This window comes from Anas platyrhynchos, chromosome 1, assembly GCF_047663525.1.
Source record: "Anas platyrhynchos isolate ZD024472 breed Pekin duck chromosome 1, IASCAAS_PekinDuck_T2T, whole genome shotgun sequence".
Taxonomy (NCBI): domain Eukaryota; kingdom Metazoa; phylum Chordata; class Aves; order Anseriformes; family Anatidae; genus Anas; species Anas platyrhynchos.
The window spans coordinates 144,295,872-144,313,995 of NC_092587.1; the positions used below are offsets into that span (position 1 = coordinate 144,295,872).

The window sequence follows — 18,124 nt, forward strand, 5'->3', positions numbered from 1 at the left end:
TGAGGAGTCTTCTTAAGGCTTGACAAAAGGCCCCCAGCACCCACCATGGCTGCAGATATTTCACCAGACTCCAAGTTTAGCACAGCAAACATGAGGAAAAAAGGCTTTTCCTATATTCCTGTTTCTGAACTAACCAGTTTTCTGACTGCTCTAAGCTTGAGCTGTTGGTGTACGTGGAAAGTGGTTCTCATGCACATGGAGATAAACCTCGTGCACGCTGTGCAGCTGAGCTCTGCATAAGCAAAGAGCCGGGCACATCGGGCTTCTGGGGTTTGCACCAAGTGACCTCCACGGCATGCACAGCGAGGCCACCTGGGCTGGCTCTGGATACACTCGTATGGATTCACTCCACATGTGACCAATTTACCCCTTACCAGCTCTAGCCTCTGCCACTGATCAGGAATTTGGTTTGGAAGGTTTCACACATTGTAAAAAATTCTACACAAAACAGTGTTTCTGTCATCTTTTGCAGGAAATCTGGGATGAGAACAGAGAAGGAATGAGGCTGACAGGGATAACTACCTCCTGAAAAGACTTCGGGACATCCAAGTTCCGGGAGGCAAGAAGGGAAAGATCTAATGTACGCCCTGCTACGGGCACCATTTTTGCACCTGTTCTTTCCCTGGCATTGACCATGAGTATCATTTGTGGTAAGCAAACACCAGCCTTTTCTAACTGGCAGGTATACAAAACACTGAAGGGTTCACACACTCACACCTTGTAAATGCAGTGGCTTCTGAATTAGCTTTTTATTAATGTCTGTACAGTTCCCCTATTAGGCATGTCCTGGCCATCCCATGATTTAATTATTTTATGGGCTGGGTAATGGAAACATATTTTTAAAAGGCTAGCATGCCGCAGATTTTGAGTTTCATTGCAGACCAGATGTATCTCATTTTTTAACACACTCATAAAATACAAAGCTTCCAAGAATAGCGTTCTAAAAATGCCAGGGTTGAAAGGAAGACATAGAGTATGCTATATATTGTACACACAAATAAGCAGAGACCAGTGACCTTAACTTATTTTAGCTGCTGTTGTCCTCTACCAGTAATAAAAAGAAGTCAGGGTTTTACTGAAAATGAAATAAAGAACTGCTTTTTCTTAAGAAAAGCATCTTTATGCTGAGTTTGCCAAAGTAAAACCTGTGACCTTGAAGCAAATTTAACTAATGAAAGATTATCCTAAATGAATAAAAGAACCTTATTTCTTATGCGCTCCTTTTTGGATGCCATGTCATCACACTTGTCCTCTTTACCCAGTTTGTCTACTGCCTCCACAGTGAAGCTGTAGGTGTGGTTCCCTTTCTTTCCTCTGTCTTGGCTGTATCCTTTCCCCCATTTCAGCTCTTCTTCATTCCTTCTCACAAACTTGTCAAACTCATAGTGAGCTCTATGCTTTCTGCCATCCTCCAATCGATACCTTTGTCTTTCAGGTTCTTTTTCTCGAAATCTTCTCTCCAAATCTCTTTGCTCTTTGTCACTATCATTTTGTGACCTACGAATATGCATGAAAAGAAAGAAAATCCAAGCAATTAACAGTAATAAAAAGCTGTCGAAGGACATGACACAAAGTTTTCCTTGGACTTCAACCTTCTTTAGATGAATTGTATGGTAAGGCTCTTTTTTTTATTATTATTATTAGAAGTGGATTATGTGCAAATTTGCTGAATATCTCATTCATGTATGTCCAGCTCTTGACTATGCATTCAGTCCAAAATGTTAAAGCTTTCCAAGCAAAATCTGGCTCTTGTGTAACTACTGTGGGAGGACTCTTCTTCAACCTTTACCCCTCTTTGCAACCCCCTGAGTAGCTCCCCAATGATCCTCACACAATCACATGCTGCGTGCTCAGGACTTGTGGGCTGCTCTTGAGAAGACTCACATTGTGAACACTTGTGTTCTAGGCTTTTGTTTACAGTGTCTCCAAATAATTGACTCTATCTTTCAATATTTTAGGTCAAAGAGCACTGCCTTATCACAACATAATATTTAATTTACGCTATGGGTTTATATTATAGACTGTTAGTTTGCAACGTTTTGCTGCCGGATACAATCCACACCTCTCTTTTTTACTTGGGTGTTCCTGTTCAGCAAGCGTGTGCTGCTCTCGTAAGGCAAAACTACAAATATTGAAGAAAGATCACAAAATAGATTAAATTTTAAAAGCAGCAAATACAGGTAGTTTCTTTTTATATATTACATATATCCGATACTTAAAATTGAAAAAGGAAAGTTGATTTTGACAGTCTGCTCACATTCCATCAGCAGAGAGAATTAGAGAGGCTGGAGACTTTCCAATGATGTAGTGATCAAGCAGTGAGACGTGTTTCTCATTCAGGTTGGTTTAATATGAATAAATGTTTATCTTTTTACACTATTTTTTTTTTCTTTTGGATAATGTAACTATGAAAACTGTCATGAACTCTAGATGCTACCTTCAAGGCCTAGAGGCTCTGGAGAATGGCCTTCCCAAAAGGCAGGAAGACACATCCAGCCTCACTGCTGTAGCACTGCCTGGTACCCATCTAGCTCCTCTGTGACTGGGGGTGATGAGGAACACACGTGCCCGGTGGTTGATCGGTGAGAGGGAAACAAACCCCAGCTCCAGAGGGGGTTGAAGTTGCTTTCTAAAATTCAGCCCTGGGGAACGGGCAGACAAGAGTAGGAATGATGGGCTGTGGGAATGAGGCTAGAGCAACGGCAGAACTACGCTACGCCTCTTGTTCTGACTACTGCATGTGGAATACAAAAGGCAGTGAGAGACTGACAGCCTTCTGCATGCATCTGTCATAAGGCTGTCGTTCACACCCTAACTATGCTGCTGTTGTCCCATTTATCAAACACATTTTGCTTATTGCAGCAGAAATGAAGCCAGTGTGATGAATTATAGGGCACTGAAGGTAATTTAGTCTTCAATATCAGTAACAGAAATTGGGCCTTACCTGAGCTCTTGGTGGGGAAACAGATGAAATAACAAAGAAACTCTCAACGATCTTTCATGCAGAAATCCTTCCAACCTGGGATTTCAATGCACTTCACAAACAATAAATTGCATCCACTAATACTGCCATCAGGTCAGTAAGTTGTTACCAAACACTCCTTACAAAAAGGACAGTTCACGTGCAAAATTAAATCAGCTCCTTGCTGACAAACACACAGCCAAACACTTGCATCATGTTTAAGCCTTCATATCAAAGCATTTAGGATATAACCTGGAGACCAAAAGATAAATATTACTTACTTTTCCTTCAGTTCTTTTAGTGAGCCCTCAGATGATTTGGATTTTATACTCCCAGACCCAGGGGACTTCTCCCATTTGTTTTCTTCAATGTCAGCATCTTCATCTTTTTCTTTGTGCTTTTCACTGGCCTGCTCATCTCCCTTTTCCGGCTTCTTAAGAAGCTAAGAAATATTTGTGTATATTATGATGTAAACTCCTCTGTTGTAATGGATATTTTAACAATGTATTAAATATATCAATGACCTATTAAGACTGAAGATATTTAAATCTTATTTAATAATGTTATGAATATATGTTGCATAGTATAAAACTTAAAACGTCATTTTAAGAGGGCAGTTTACTTTTGCTAAGGAATGGCAGTCATTAACAGGCACTCAACAGCATGCTTTTAAATATGCCAAGAGTACTGGAGAAAGCACTTACCTGCTCTTCTTTCTTTAGCTTTATATATAGTCTATGATTTCTTAGAAATCAAGTAACAACAGAGCTCAGCGTTATTGCCAACAAAATAAAAGGAGAATCTCTACAATACCACAAAAAGAGCAGGATTAATAGCTCACTCCTTGAAGTATTACATATAAAATGTGTAACATATGAATTACTTGGGACAGGCTGGCATACAGAAATAGGTGCTTCATATAAATATACCTTGATAGAAATAGAGACTGAGGAAAAAATATGATGTTACCAGGAAAGATTATATTACATTTTAATTTTGGAGACCAAGATTTCCAAGAATTCTGTTACTTTCACAAGAAATAATCCACACAGGGCTTAAGCAGTGTCTGGCATTACAGAAGTAATCTTTATAGAAGGATCAACTGTCTGAAACTACTCTTCTAACACTTCATAAGTAGAACATCTCACCATTCTTTTTTTCCACCAGTTGTTCTTAAAAATCACATGTTATTCTTCTCCGATACTTAAAACTTCTATGTTTCTCTCAGGTAGTATTTTCTTTTTCTTTCAGGGAAAATTATAGTATATTTTAGATATTATAGTACTTATACACCATGTAGGTGTACTGTATAATTATAACACTATTAAAATATATAATTATATATAAACTATAACAAAACATTTAATAATTTGGTGAAAGCCTATTATTAAAATAAATCAGTTTTGAGTATAAACACAAAACACCTTCAGCAGATATGGCTAGAAGAAGATTTACCTGACAAAGTGTTAGAAGCCATATTTGCAATAATCTTCCCAGGTGATAGCACAGAACAATTTGGTTCTGTCAGGTTACATCAGCACAGAATTTGGCAGTGTTATTAAAAGGCATCTGAGTTACCTGTCATTGCAACTGCATTAGCACATCATGGTACCTAAGGTAATTAGTCAGACTTTTCAACAACATTACTTAGTATAAACCCTACTTTAATTCTCCTTTCAGCAAAAACTGTATCGACTCAATGTACTGCAGCACACTGTATAAACAGTACTAGTGTGAAACCAAAGCAACTTCTAAATAACTTCATCAGAGGAATATTTTTTCATTAAAATACCTTGATCCTTATTTCTTTTTCGGAAATTTTCTTTTGCTTCTCTGCTTCTTTCCTTTTACGTCTTTCCTCTTCCCTGCGCTTCCTTTTCTCCTCCTCCCGCAGACGTTTCTTCTCCAGTTCTCTCCGCCTTCGTTCCTCTCGTTTCTCTTCTCGAATTCTCTGAAGAGTTCAAAATGCTTAATTGTAAATTGTCCAAAGGAAAACCATGTGAAACATAAATGTTGAACTTCAGGCAAAAGTCTGAACGTACCTGCTTTTCTAATTTTCTATTTTTAATATATTCCAAAAGGGGTGTTGTTCTTCTAGCTAAAACACAAAAAATTTGTGATATAGTGTTCAACTCCTAAAATATGTACTCATTTTTTTACTTCAGTACTAACCCCTTTTTTCTAGCTTTATCCGCAAGGGAGCCAAATAATTCACAAACTTATTTATTTTATATATTTTGGACAGTATTCCCATCATTCCATTTTTGAAACACTGCTGTTTTTTGTTTTGTTTTGTTTTGTTTTGCTGTTAGGATTAGAAGCACCACAGATATACTGCATAATTATTTAACATTTAATTAAAAAGCATGTATTTTCAGTTCAGAGAATGGCATTTTTTCTCTTGCTCATCAAAAAGGAAATAAATGTGTTCAGTATCTACTCCTACTATATTCCTACCATAGATCTATTCCTTTTTTAACCTTTTTTTTTTTTTTTTGACATCAAAACCTACCTAGACTGCTGTTCATGTACAGCCCACATTATTGTAATCTCACATGTCACTCTTCAGTCCCAAATTTCAAATTACATTATGAAGGAAATGTCATTCTCATATAACATTTCCTTTTAACTCCCATCTGGCATTCTCCATTCCATGGGAAAACAGGATAAATGAAAGAGAAGTGGTTTGTGCTAGGATGCACAGCAAGGTATCAACAGATTCAATAAAAGTCTGTTTTCCTAAATAACACATTTTGGGTCGTCATCTACTGGATCACACAGCCATTCTTATGTTAAAGAGCTGTCTCCACGCCCAGAAATCTAGCCTGAAACACCCCCAAATTCTACAAAAGCTTGGAGACATCATCAATTTCTTTATCATGTATGGCATCTATGACTGTCAGCACTGAATTGAAGTTTGAACCATGTGCCTATAGCTGCGAGTCGTTACAAAGAATTTTGTCAGTCTTAACATGTCCCAAGACAGAGTTACAGAAAATATTTAGTACTAAAAAATGCTCTACAACTATTTATAGGACTCTTCCTGAAACCAGAAGAAAAATTCACTAGTTGGAATGCATGATATGATGTGGAAGAAAGAATAGAAGGTGGATAGAAAAAAATGAAGAAAGAATTTCTTAAAGCAAATTTAAAATGGAAGAACCAAAATCTAGACACAACCTGTATCCCCAAAAGATCTGAATGTTTCTGTTTTGAATGTCTAACGTGCACGGAGGAGAGGCCGCGTGATGAGTGCTATCAAAAGGATAGGCCACAAAAGGATGTTTACCAATGAAACCTGAATCTCACCCACCTGGTTTATGAGCCTTACTCTAAATGAAAATCTAAGAGGCTTTTCTGAAAATGTTTACAAAATGTTGAAAGAAAATAAATTACAAAGCGAAGAACTCCATCAGCAATAACTTTTATGTTTTATCTTTCTTTCTAGAAACAAGCCAGAAGAATGAGCTTACCTTCATCCTGCTACAGAGAAATTCTGCTCTATATCTCTCTGTCACACTGAAACTGATGAGCTAACACATCTGACGTGATGCATAAAGCATGCTGGTTTGCGGTAACACTACCTGGAGAAACGCTGAGAATGTGAGGCCCAGTTCTACTAACAGAGTACCAAGTATGTCTTTCATTGACTTCAGTACATGTTAACGCTTTTGGAACTGGAATACACAAAAACCCTGACGTACTTTTGCTATAAACATACTTCCCACTGAAGTAATCTTTGGTTTTGTACTGAGAGAAACAAATAATTTGATTTTCTGTGATTTACCAGAAAAAAATAAAATAAAATTCCTAATGGAAAGCTGCCTTCAGGCAACATGGTTATTCTAAAAACTGCAATTCTCAAGACCAATCATTTTCACTGAAGAGTCAGAATATTTTTAAGTTGATAAATCTATCCTGGAATTGTAAACTTTCTTTGAAATTTTTTACTGCTTTTACTTTGCTGTCAAATACTAGGATGATTTGGAGTAAATAAAAATTGTTGGGGAACTTTGTATCTAGAAGAGCAACTGTTTCACTGGTAACAGAATTAGCTAAATGTCCATAATTCTGTCACTTCCATTTCCTCTATTTTTTTAACCTCCAAACCTTCCCAAACCAAATAATTTATTATATATATATATATATTTATTTTATGTATATGAAGAACTAATGCCTCTCTGTATAAACCCTTGTCACAGGCAGGGACAAATAAATAGCACAAATCATGGTATTTGTTCACTGTAAAGAAATATTAGCAAAGGTTGAATTTATTTTTTTTTCTAGCCAATTGTCACACCAGGGAAAAGAGAAAGTGCTCTGAATGTTGTCAGTTGGAGTTCCAGCACATCACCAACCCTTGTTGCCCTCAAAACTGCATTCTGGCAGCTGCCAAGCCCCAGCATTTTGGAAAGAATTACCTGTGTTTCTCAGTGCAACATGGCACTGTTATTTAGATATTTAGAGAAAATATACATCACATCACATTTTGAATGAAAAATAGATCTCTCCTACCTATCCCAGGAAAATTTTCCCTCAGTACAGAAGGAGTCCTGAAAACATTCCTCAACATTCATGTCTGCACTGCTTCTTTACATTCTGTAAACAGCTTTATTTCTCTTTCTAACGTTCAGTTTTCGAACAGTCCTAGCAATTAAGATATTCTGACCTCAGAAATACGTCAGCAGTCTGCACTGCTATGCTGAACACTGCATTTTATTCCAGCTGTTTTTTCCCACATCTTTCAGTGCCTGCCTTGTGCATTTTCTAGTAACAGTCTTCTCCTACGCATTTGCTGATAGTCAAATAATTATCTAACGTGTGGCACTACTGTGGAGTGGCATAGTCACTAGAGTCAGTCCAATAATGGTACTCTTTCAAAGACTGAATTGAAAAGAAGAGAAAACATGGTTCTGTTATATAGTACAGTATGGATCACAGCACATAGACAACTGGCTTTTTGTTGATACTCATGATTTGTATAAATGTAACCAGCAATATTCACATTACTGAAGCCTGCAATTGAAATTTGATGTGATTTACCCTGGAAGATTTTAATGTTATCTCACTAAAAATTCCCCCTAAGACTGTGAAAGTCACACCACATGCCTACAGAGAACAAGGTGTTGCCTTACTTTCAAAGCTTTTGCAGAATCCTAACAGAGATCATTTCACGTTAATAAAAGCAGCTAGTAGCAGGGATCAGTTCTTAAGTATTCAGCTACCTTATCTTTTAAAACTGTATCTTCCATCTTTTTATAACACACCTGTAAGCATTTAGAAATACTAAGGAGCTAACTTTGAAGCCACTGTGCACGCAAAACTTCTTTAAGTTGAGTGATTGCATGCACAGAGACTCAAAGCACAGGTGAGGTGCTTCCTGTCACTACTTGGCTGGGGGATAAAAACTTTAACTGTGATAACCTCAGTCTGTGTCAGACTGAACGGGCCATATCTTGCAGGTAATATGGTAAAGATATAAAAATAATATATTTCATATTCTCAATAATAAGAAAAGTCAAGAAAACAGACCAATGAGTTCCCTTGTTTTGGCCTCAATCTCTCCCAAAAGAGTCTCGGGATTGGCACAGATTTTCTCTTCATCAGCACAGTAACTCTCTAAAAATTTCCTATATTCTGGATCTGCGAAGATAAATTTTTGAATTATGTTAATACTCTGCAATTCACAGCAGAAATGGAACCCGTTTTTCACAGTGACATCAAGAAAATATGCTTACCATCTTCAATGCTCCCGGCTTTGGCATCTTTCTTTTTTAACTTCTTTTTTGAAATCTTCTGGAATGGAGCAAATTCAACCACTGCAGGATACTCCAAACCTTAAAAGAGATCAATTCTTAATTTTTATTCTGGGAAGCATTCTTCATATTCAAGTAAGATTTTCCAAACTCTTCAAACTTGTGTTGGGCAGCCTTATTTGATATCAAAGGTGTCTCTAAAATGTCATCCTAAATTTCTAATGATAAATTGCATGTAGCAGTACTTTGGATTCAAAACAAAATACATTTATATCTGAATTATATACTTAAATATTATTATTAAAATACTATTTTGACATGCTAACAAAGGCTGTCAAGATGAAGAGTGCTGTTGCACAATAAAAGTCTTGCATTATCATTTATAATTCCCTTTTAATTCTTCAAAAATTGTCATTGAGTAGAAAAATTGACATAAAATCTCATGCTGACAAATGAATGATTACTACTGGGAAATGAATTTTAAGTAATCCTGCTGCTCTGTGAAGTGTGTGGAACTCTTTTTTTTGCTATTTATGGTGGACAACACAACTGCTCGCTTGTGTTTACTGGCACCTATTCTTTGAGGTCTGCCTTGTGTATTGGATTCTTCTTCAGAATCTTGGAATCATGCACTGGGAGGAATGTGCTGTTCTCCATCTTTGGGGAGATCCATCCAAATCCAGGGTAAAAGCCTATCACAGAATCCTGGGACAGCTCAGGTTGGAAGGGACCTTGAAGCCCACCCAGTTCCAACCCCCCGGCCATGGGCAGGGACACCTCCCACCAGACCAGGCTGCCCAAAGCCCATCCAGCCTGGCCTTGAGCACCTCCAGGAATGGGGCATATGAAGTATCTCAGACAGGAAATGCTACAGAGAAATTTGTTATCTTGGCAGCCAGCTTCTTTGGAGAGCAACTCTCCAGTTAGACTGGACAAGACTATTTCACAGGACCCCTGCAACATTCAGTGTTCAGAACAGACAATGGTCAGAGAAACCCACAAATCCAAGTCTCTTTTATACTCCCCGTGCAATCTTTTTAGAGAAGGTGTGAGGGAGTGAGGCAAGGAACAGCTACAGACAAAGCACAATGTCTTGGCTTGGTTTTGCTTTCTCAAAATGGCAACACATAGCACGGCTTAATCTCACAGAAACACTCTGAAGATGCAGCCACCTGTGCCTTCAATGTATGAAGCTATCGTTGTGATGAACTGCAAAGCTCACATAGGATCATTAACAGGATCCTGCTAGTGGACTGCTTAAGGTACACGAATGCAGATAAAGCACGAGCACCATGCAGACAAGTGAGACTGCACGGACAAATACATTTTCCACTTCATTATCTTCGAGCAGCTAGGTTCTGGTTCAGTGTATTTTTATGTGATTAATTGTATATTGAGCAGAAAAAGGCTTCATTAGAAAAAAAATGAAATGAATTAATGTTCTAAAATGATATATGTGTATATAGACACATGTAATATCTTACAAATAGGCCAACCTTTATTATCAATGAAGACATAGCCATCAAAGCGATCTCTAAAAAGAAGGATGTCCTCGGGATTTCTAAAGTTAATGTATGCTCTCGAGTAAAGATGAGGATAAAGGCTGCAACAAGAAACAATTTTATTTTCTGTTACTTATTATTCTGTTCAGGACTGCAAAAGGTAAAACCAGTAAGATCACAGTGCAATTCCCAGCCTCTTTGGGAAATGCCTAATTTAAGCATGCATATTGAAGTCCTTACATATTCATATGCATATACAGAGATATATATATTACAAAAAGCAACTCAGTGACTGAATTCCTGGATGCAACTGTGAAATTTATTCTGAACTAAGATATATTTCTGTTTGTCTCCCTGCATTGCAGAGCACACATCTTCATTTTGCAGGATCAAAGCTTTACGAATTATTGTTTATGATCTGAGAGGTGAATAACAGCAGTGGTTTCGGGGAAATTCTTGGGCATGTTAAGATTAAGTTTTCTGTTGCTGAAATAGTAGGAGGCAAAGCAAGTTTCCAGTGCAGTGGCAGTTGCCAAGCTGTCACTGTATTTAAAGAGATTCCCACTTTTGGGAAAGATTAAATAACTTAGTAATTGGCAGGATAACATGCTGAATCACATACTGATAAACAAACTCCATTTGACACACATGTGTATGAATATACGTGCAATGTCCTGTTGTGAAGCACAGTTACTGTGAAAATCCCAAACATTTGTAGCGAAAGAAAGAACAGGTACTTACCGAAAACAATCCTGATCCTCCTAGAATTTGTTGGCATAGGTCCCACTCTGGGTGTGTAAATGTTAGCATGCTTGATCCAAACCTCAGAGCTGGCACATCACCAACCACAGTGGGATTGGGGTAATTCAACGCATTACCACCCATCAGCCGAGTGTCAGGTACAGGCTTTAACTCTCCCTCCCACCTAATTAGGATGTATAAAAGTGTGGCTTAAACAGCCTTTAGCAATGGCTATGCATTAAACCATTTTTTTGGAAAATACCTGAACGTATTTGAATGTAAGCCCGTAATTTTAGAATACCTATGCTCGTAACGTTGTTGCTGCAAGTCCCATCTTCAGACAAACTCACCAGCAGCAGTAGGAGACAATCAACACAAGCAGATTTCAATTCCATAGCTATTTCAGAATCAGATTTCGCAGCCAGTGAGAAAGAGCAAAGACAGGGGTTGGATCACACGATCCACACACGTGGCATCCTGAAGAACCACGGTCACTACAAACCAAGTGATGATTTTTTCGTTTTCAAACACGCATCCATTTGGGGTGTTGGAAGGTGACCACGATGAGCACTGCTGTCAGTAGCTGGCCTTTTTGTAGAACAAAGTTGTGTTTGACATCGTAGCCAGGAGAAATATTTAACAAAGAGCTAGAGGGCTTTTCTTGCTCAGATGTTTCACAAACACCTGTTTACAGGGTGCCTCTACAGCATGCAGAGGCTGCGCCTTATAATTCTAAGGAATAGCTATTTCATCTATTTTTACTCACTGTTTTGGTGTTTTAGGAAGGGAATAGCATTGAGTGAAGCGTAAGCAGGCATCACAGACCCACAGAATGGGGAAGGGACCTCTGGAGGTCCTCTGGTGTAACCCCTGCTCAGCCTGCAGCAGGTTGCCCAGGACCACGTCCAGATGGCTTCTGAAGACCTCCAAGGAGGGAGGTAACCACCAAAATTCTTAGAAAAAAAGAATTTTTCAAAACTTAGAAAACATAAAGGTATGTGAGATTAAGAAGCCCTGAGTTTCTTTTCCTAATCTAACAAGTACTGCAGTGTTTTACCATCTTCAGCTTTTGTAAAATACAACAAAAATGACAGCTTGATCATATAGATGGATTTTTTTTTCTTCTGCAGTATAACTTAGACCCTGTGGTTGGGCACACAACCATCGCGAAAAAGAAATGAAAATACAAAGACTTGTTCCTTCCTTGTTTCCTTGAGCTTGCACATCAACACCATCTGTTTCCTGTCTGCTCTGGCAACGCAATCTTTTCCTGGTACACGACAGAATATTTTCCTAACTTTTTTTTTTTTTTTTGCTTAGATTTATCAGAGTATCTTTCAGAGAAATATTTGATGTGGTTATTAAGCAATTACTAGTAAGAGAAAAAAAGCTTGTAACATGTAAACAGGACTCTTGAAAGCAGAGGTTTAGAATTTATCTTGCAAATAAGGGATCCAACATTGTTGCTATACATTATTAGGTCTTCAAGGACTTCATCACCTCTGCAGAAACACACAAAAATATAGAGGCATGTTTGTCTGCAGTAGGATACTGATGTGCTTAGCAGCACAGTAAAATAGGGCTGTCTCTCTGCTACTGGTGCTGGATATCAGGGCAGAAGGTTGTAGAAGTACGGCTGTGAGGACGCTTAGCAGTTACAGAGTTTCTCTGATGCAGCCACTCCTACACAAAGTCAGATCTCGTACGCACACACACGTTGGATGTCAGAATGCTTCGTGTATCCTAAGAGCCCGATCTCAAAGTGTTTCAGACTTCTTATCCAAGTGTGCGGTCTACCTAAAAAAATGCATAAAATCCACTCTCTAAATGAGAAGCTAACTAAAATGAGCAAACTGGAGGTGCTCAACACTGCTCTGTGTATGAAATAATGTCTCTTCCTCTGGGTTTCAGAAACCAAACTTCCAAGTGCAACTGCCCCTCATCACCTCTCCTCTACCAACCCACCAGTGCTGCCGTGGAGCAGGAACACGTTTTGCATGGCCAGGACTCTGGTGCCACCAACCTCTCCTAGGCAGAAACACTCCTGTTCCGCTGTTGCACTTCATATTCAGCAGAGAAAACAGCTTCTGCTCTTCGGGACTTTGCCTTCCAGCTGGGTCCCCAGGCAGTGCACTACAACAGGGCCATCCTGTGTGCCGCCTGCATTTTTTCAAGTATCCACCGGCAGAGATTTCTCTTGGGATTTGAAATTCGGTGCTGAGGTTGCGTGACTAGGTTTGGAAGCAGCCAGCTGGCTCTATTTTGCCAGATGCTTGCTGCCTATAATGCTATTCTCCATCCATATCATGTTTTGGACAGATGCACTGTACACGATGTTGGCATCTCTGGGATATCAATTAGAGGGATCTCTGTAGAAATAACCCAGATGAGTCTAACTGTACACATTTCTTCAGTTCAGAACAGTTTCTTTGTTTTCTGTTGTGTTTTGAAGGATACTCAATCTTCTAGGCAATCTGCATATGTCTAATACGAAATTAAACATCCCTTTAAACCCTTACTTTTATGGCAAGTTTAATAACAGAAGCATTCCAGTAGTTAACTTTTTCTGTAAAGTATCTTTATCACAATCGTGTAAAAAGATTGGTATAGAGCAAAGGAAATTTAAGTAGTTCTCTAAAAGATAAACAGTAGCACGTAAACTCTAAAAACAGCCACTGCATCTTAGTAGAAATACTTACCGAGGTGGCGAGTCGTGGTGTATGTGTATATAGGTCTGTATGAACTTACAGACTGACATGCATGTACACTTAAATCTCAACACTTAAATTTGGGAGTGATTTCTGATCAAATTGATAACTCTGTTGTCTATATTGTCACCTCAAGCTAAAATCCACTGGTGTTCATCCTCTGGTCTCTCACCTGCTGTTGTCATTCATACAGGGGATGGCAGTGGCATGCCTCGAGATGAACTGAGCCTTTCCTTTTTTGATATGAGCACTACTAGCTCATGGTAACATGGCTACCAAACGTCCCTCAAGGCCACGGAGTCAGTCACAAAAACAGCATTTTGCTTGTACTTTGATCCCAGTGTACAAGAGAGAAAAATAAATGTAATGCAGTGAATCGAATGAATCGGGGAAAATGAATGAAATACAACACGGTAGTCATACTTTGTGAAATGATTTTACTGAAATGGATGCAATTGTTACACATCAATGACATTTTAATAAAATGAAAGTTTTACAGTTTGCGCATAAAAACAAGACATTGTAAACTTACAAATAACCTTTAGAGTGCAAGAAAGTAAAACTGGGGTTGACATATGCATGCGTATCTTGCAAAGGCATATAGGCAGGACTGCAAATGTTTGTTTTGTCCTCTGGGGAGAGATGACCTTGGAAATAAAAAGGTTGAAGCAGCTACAGTTTGACCCCTCGAGTTCTCTCTCTGAGAGCAACTGGTAGAGGATGTCTAGAGGAAGTTTCTTAAAAAGGGGAAACTGCAAGCTACCTACTACCCTTCTACTACCTGCTATGCCTTACCACCGTCATCCACTAACCCATGTCCCCAAGCACCAGGTTCAACCTTTCCTTGCACACCCCCAGGGACGGTGACTCCACCACCTCCCTGGGCAACCCGTCCCAGTGCCTGATTGCTCTCTCTGAGCAGAAGTGGCTCCTCACTTCCAACCTTAACAATTTCTGGAGGTTTACCGTGTTTTCTGGAGTGTGTGAACACATCATGATTTTAATTATGAACAGATGTACATGGGTACATGTCAGCACTGAAATAAAGTGGACAAAAGGGGTAAGATTATGCTGGGCCAGTAAAAGAGCAAATAATCAGTCATTCTTTTGCAGAACTGCAGCTAAAAGACACTTAAACAGTGCAGTTTGCTGAAAAGGGCTGTAGCCGTACACCTTATAAAGATAAACCTATTCTGAAAAAAATACATCTTCTGTATGAAAACAGAATTTTTAAGCAACAAGACAAAGCAAGAAAAAGTGAATATGAAATGCTTCCCTAAGAAAAATCCAAATTCATAATGAGAACACTTTTTTTCCTCCAAGAGAATCCAAATTTCTAAGGCCAGAAGAGAATATGAATCCAAAACGCAGGAGGAAGAGAACATTTGTTTCCTAGACCACAATTTTATTACAAGGTTCATATAAATGATTCAAGGCATCTGACAATCCAAGTAACACCCATCAAGAGATATCACTGTTCCAAAAAAAAAAGGTTAAAAATTTGCATTTGTTGCTTGCTAAATCCTAAATTCTAGTAGCAAAGCAATATATAAACATATAAAAAATAAGACTTTATTTTTAGCATAGCATGAGAAAGAAGCTGCAAAATCTTTCATGAGGAACCCGACATGGATGCAGCTGATGAGTGGACAGCAAGACTTCTGAGTGCTCCAAATTTTACCACATGGAGAGAAAAATGAAACTTTGTATTTACTACTGTTGCCAGCTGCTTATCTTTCCTGCAGCTGCTGACTCCCCAGATTCTTATGTCAATGGCTGTTCTGGAAAATTAAAATTGTAATTTTTGAACTGGTTCCTAGCATTTGTGTAGCTAGACACACTGAGGACAAAGACACTCTTTTGGAGAATTTTTGGTTTGCCTCTGCTATTTTCCCCTTATCAAATAAACAGTTGGACTGAAGCCTTCAGGAAAACCATTCGGAAATATGGATGGCTGGGTTCAGAAGAAAAGTGCAGGTGGATATAAAGACTTTCAATCAGACTAAATACTGTTCTATCTTCACACCCAACGTGGTTCTTCTACCATTGTAGCTGAAGCACCTACTATTTTGGTGCACCAAACTGCCAGGAGGCTTTGCTAACAGAGACATTTCTTCCTTTCTGCTTGTGGAATTGACTCAGAGTGAACCGATATAATCAGATTTACCCATCTAAAACACAGTGGCAGCATCCTTTCAATTAAAATCAGCCCAGAACTAGATTGATTCAAGTGCAATTGGCTACAGACAGCTCCCTAAAGAAAAGCTACCTGCTCCAGGGGGTCACCCGGCCCTAACTTCACAAGCTGATCTGCAATCAAGATCCAGGATCTGTCTGTAGTCACTGAAAATAATCTGATGCCTGTGGAGGATGAATCACTGCACACTAAGATAGGCCAAGCTGGGCAAAATGAATCATACCCGTTAGTTTTCCTGAACACGTGCAGATGCAGCATATAGGGTGTTTGGCTGATTTTAACGGTTAAGTTTCTTCTCTTCTAGAAGTCGCTTTGTTCAAAAGGGGATGGTATTTGGCCACTGTGATACTGAGCACATTAAATAAATATACCAGCAATTCTAACTTATTATTCTCTATATAACTTAATTTTGAATGACACAAAAATGAATAGAAGTGGATTACTTGAAAAAAACACGTGTAAAATAAATACAAAGATACGTAAACAAACGATTAAATTAAGCTTAAATGGCACACATGAAAAACTTTCTGTGATATTTTGCCCTAGGTTGTCTTTCTCGCAGTTGATAAACAGCCTGCTGCATTTTAGCAATGAAGGTTTAAAGAAACATTAGGGTTTCCAACAAAGCTATGCCATATTTGCACATAAAAATGTCCTGTTTTAAAATCACCAGTTTAAAAGAAAGGGGCAGGAATGCATTTCCTCTGCACTTTTATCCCACTTTTCAGAAACATTTTAAGTAACTGACAGAACTAATGAAAAGGGCTCCACGGACAAAATACGTAATTTGGCATGTCCAAAATACCTTAATTGTGTTTTAAACACCTGAAAACCTGTATGAACAGCTCATCCTCACCTGGGATCAGCAGTGCAAAACTCAAAATAATCATGGGCAGGCAGAGGGTGTAACTGTTCCTCCAGTTGCTCCTTAGTTAGACAAGGAGGAAGGCGTCGAATGACCACCTGCATATGTAACAGAAAATGGAGATTTATCCTTGATCTAAATACCATGGAAAAAGATTAAACAAATCATATTACTCCTCTTTTGAAAGCTCTTCCTTCAATTGGGAGTTTGAGTTGGAGTGTTTGCCTCACAGTGAGTTACCTACTTGGACTCGCTGACAGATGGCAAGATTGTCTGTCCTATCTCAGATTCTGCTAACATTGCAGAACTGTCAGGTAACTGAAATACTCTAATGAAAAGCTCCAGAACCACTGCAATCGGGCCAAGAAGGTATTAAAAAATCATCAAAAATAGATGCTGACTATATAAAATGTTAAAAATATTTCTTTTTTAAATGGTTTAAACTAACTTTTAAGTCCCTTACTATAACATCATCTTAATGCATTGTATCTAGATGTAAAGGTTTTGGTAGCAGGAGGCTGCAGGGGTGGCCTCTGTGAGCAGAGCCCAGCAGCTGCCCCATGTCAGAGCAGAGCCAGCTCCAGATGGCTCTAAAAGGGACCTGCTGCTGGCCAGAGCCGAGGCAGGGAGCAACACTGGTTGGGTCTCTGGGAGCAAGGATTTAGGGAAAGGAAAAAAAAAAAGATGCACAAGAGCAGCTGGGAGAGAGCAGTGAGAAGCAGCCCTGCAGCCCCCAGGGTCAGTGCAGCAGGAAGGCAGGAGGTGCTCCAGGCACGCAGCAGCAGTTCCCCTGCAGCCGGTGGAGAGGCCCCTGGTGGAGCAGGCTGTCCCCCTGCAGCCCATGGGTCCCACACGGAGCAGATCTCCACGCTGCAGCCCCCCCATGGGTGGAGGAGCCCCCGGTGGAGCAGGTGGATGTGGCCTGGAGGAGGCTGCGGCCCATGGAGAGCCCCCGCAGGAGCAGTTTGCTGCTGGGGGCTGGCCCCACACCCCCACAGGATTTATCCCCCCCTCCCCTCCCCTCCCCTCCCCTCCCCCGCTCGCCTCAGGGGCCCCGAGGCCGCCTCAGGCCGTCCCCGCGGGGCGCCCCGTCCCCGCCCGGGCCCGCTTGGAGCCGAGCCGCCCCCCGCCGCGCGGCCGCGCCCCTCACTTTGCTCAGCGCCGTTTTTTTCTCCTCTCGCTGTTTACCGGGCGCCGGGGGAGGCGGCGGCGGCAGCGGGGAGGGCGGCAGCGGGGCCGGCTCCGGGTCCCGTCGCGGCGGCGCCGCCATGGCGCTGCGCCACACAGCCCCCGCCCCGCGCGGGAAGGAAGCCTCGCGAGAACTGGCCGCCGGCAGGGGGGAATCTCGCGAGAGGTCGCTGAGGGGAGAGCGGGGCGCTCCCGCCCGCGGTGG

The 18,124-nt window shown here is 40.1% G+C and overlaps 1 protein-coding gene and 1 long non-coding RNA gene across 11 annotated transcripts in view; one reads left to right on the forward strand and one right to left on the reverse strand.

The window, feature by feature from the left end:
• The window catches only part of LOC140000809 (uncharacterized), a 19,325-nt gene extending 12,775 nt beyond the window's left edge, over nt 1-6,550 (forward strand). For all 4 annotated transcript variants that reach the window (XR_011806035.1, XR_011806033.1, XR_011806034.1 and 1 more), the window contains 2 exons: nt 473-650; nt 6,411-6,550. This is a non-coding gene — a long non-coding RNA (uncharacterized lncRNA). The remainder of the gene's footprint in view (nt 1-472; nt 651-6,410) is intronic.
• Nucleotides 1-18,049, reverse strand: part of UPF3A (UPF3A regulator of nonsense mediated mRNA decay) — a 20,791-nt gene extending 2,742 nt beyond the window's left edge. Inside the window, exons 1-9 of one of the 7 annotated variants that reach the window (XM_027444762.3) lie at nt 17,882-18,049; nt 16,723-16,829; nt 10,215-10,321; nt 8,701-8,799; nt 8,495-8,605; nt 5,005-5,060; nt 4,755-4,913; nt 3,244-3,404; nt 1,423-1,497 (exon numbers count right to left, since the gene is read on the reverse strand). In XM_027444762.3, coding sequence (XP_027300563.2) covers nt 1,423-1,497; nt 3,244-3,404; nt 4,755-4,913; nt 5,005-5,060; nt 8,495-8,605; nt 8,701-8,799; nt 10,215-10,321; nt 16,723-16,829; nt 17,882-18,001 — 995 coding nt within the window. In that variant the 5' untranslated portion in view covers nt 18,002-18,049. Of the gene's footprint in view, nt 1-1,202; nt 1,498-3,243; nt 3,405-4,754; nt 4,914-5,004; nt 5,061-8,494; nt 8,606-8,700; nt 8,800-10,214; nt 10,322-10,961; nt 16,830-17,881 lie in introns of all 7 variants that reach the window. The other 6 variants (XM_027444737.3, XM_072031625.1, XM_027444756.3 and 3 more) reach the window with 6 other exon arrangements.
• Between the last annotated feature and the right edge of the window lie 75 nt (nt 18,050-18,124).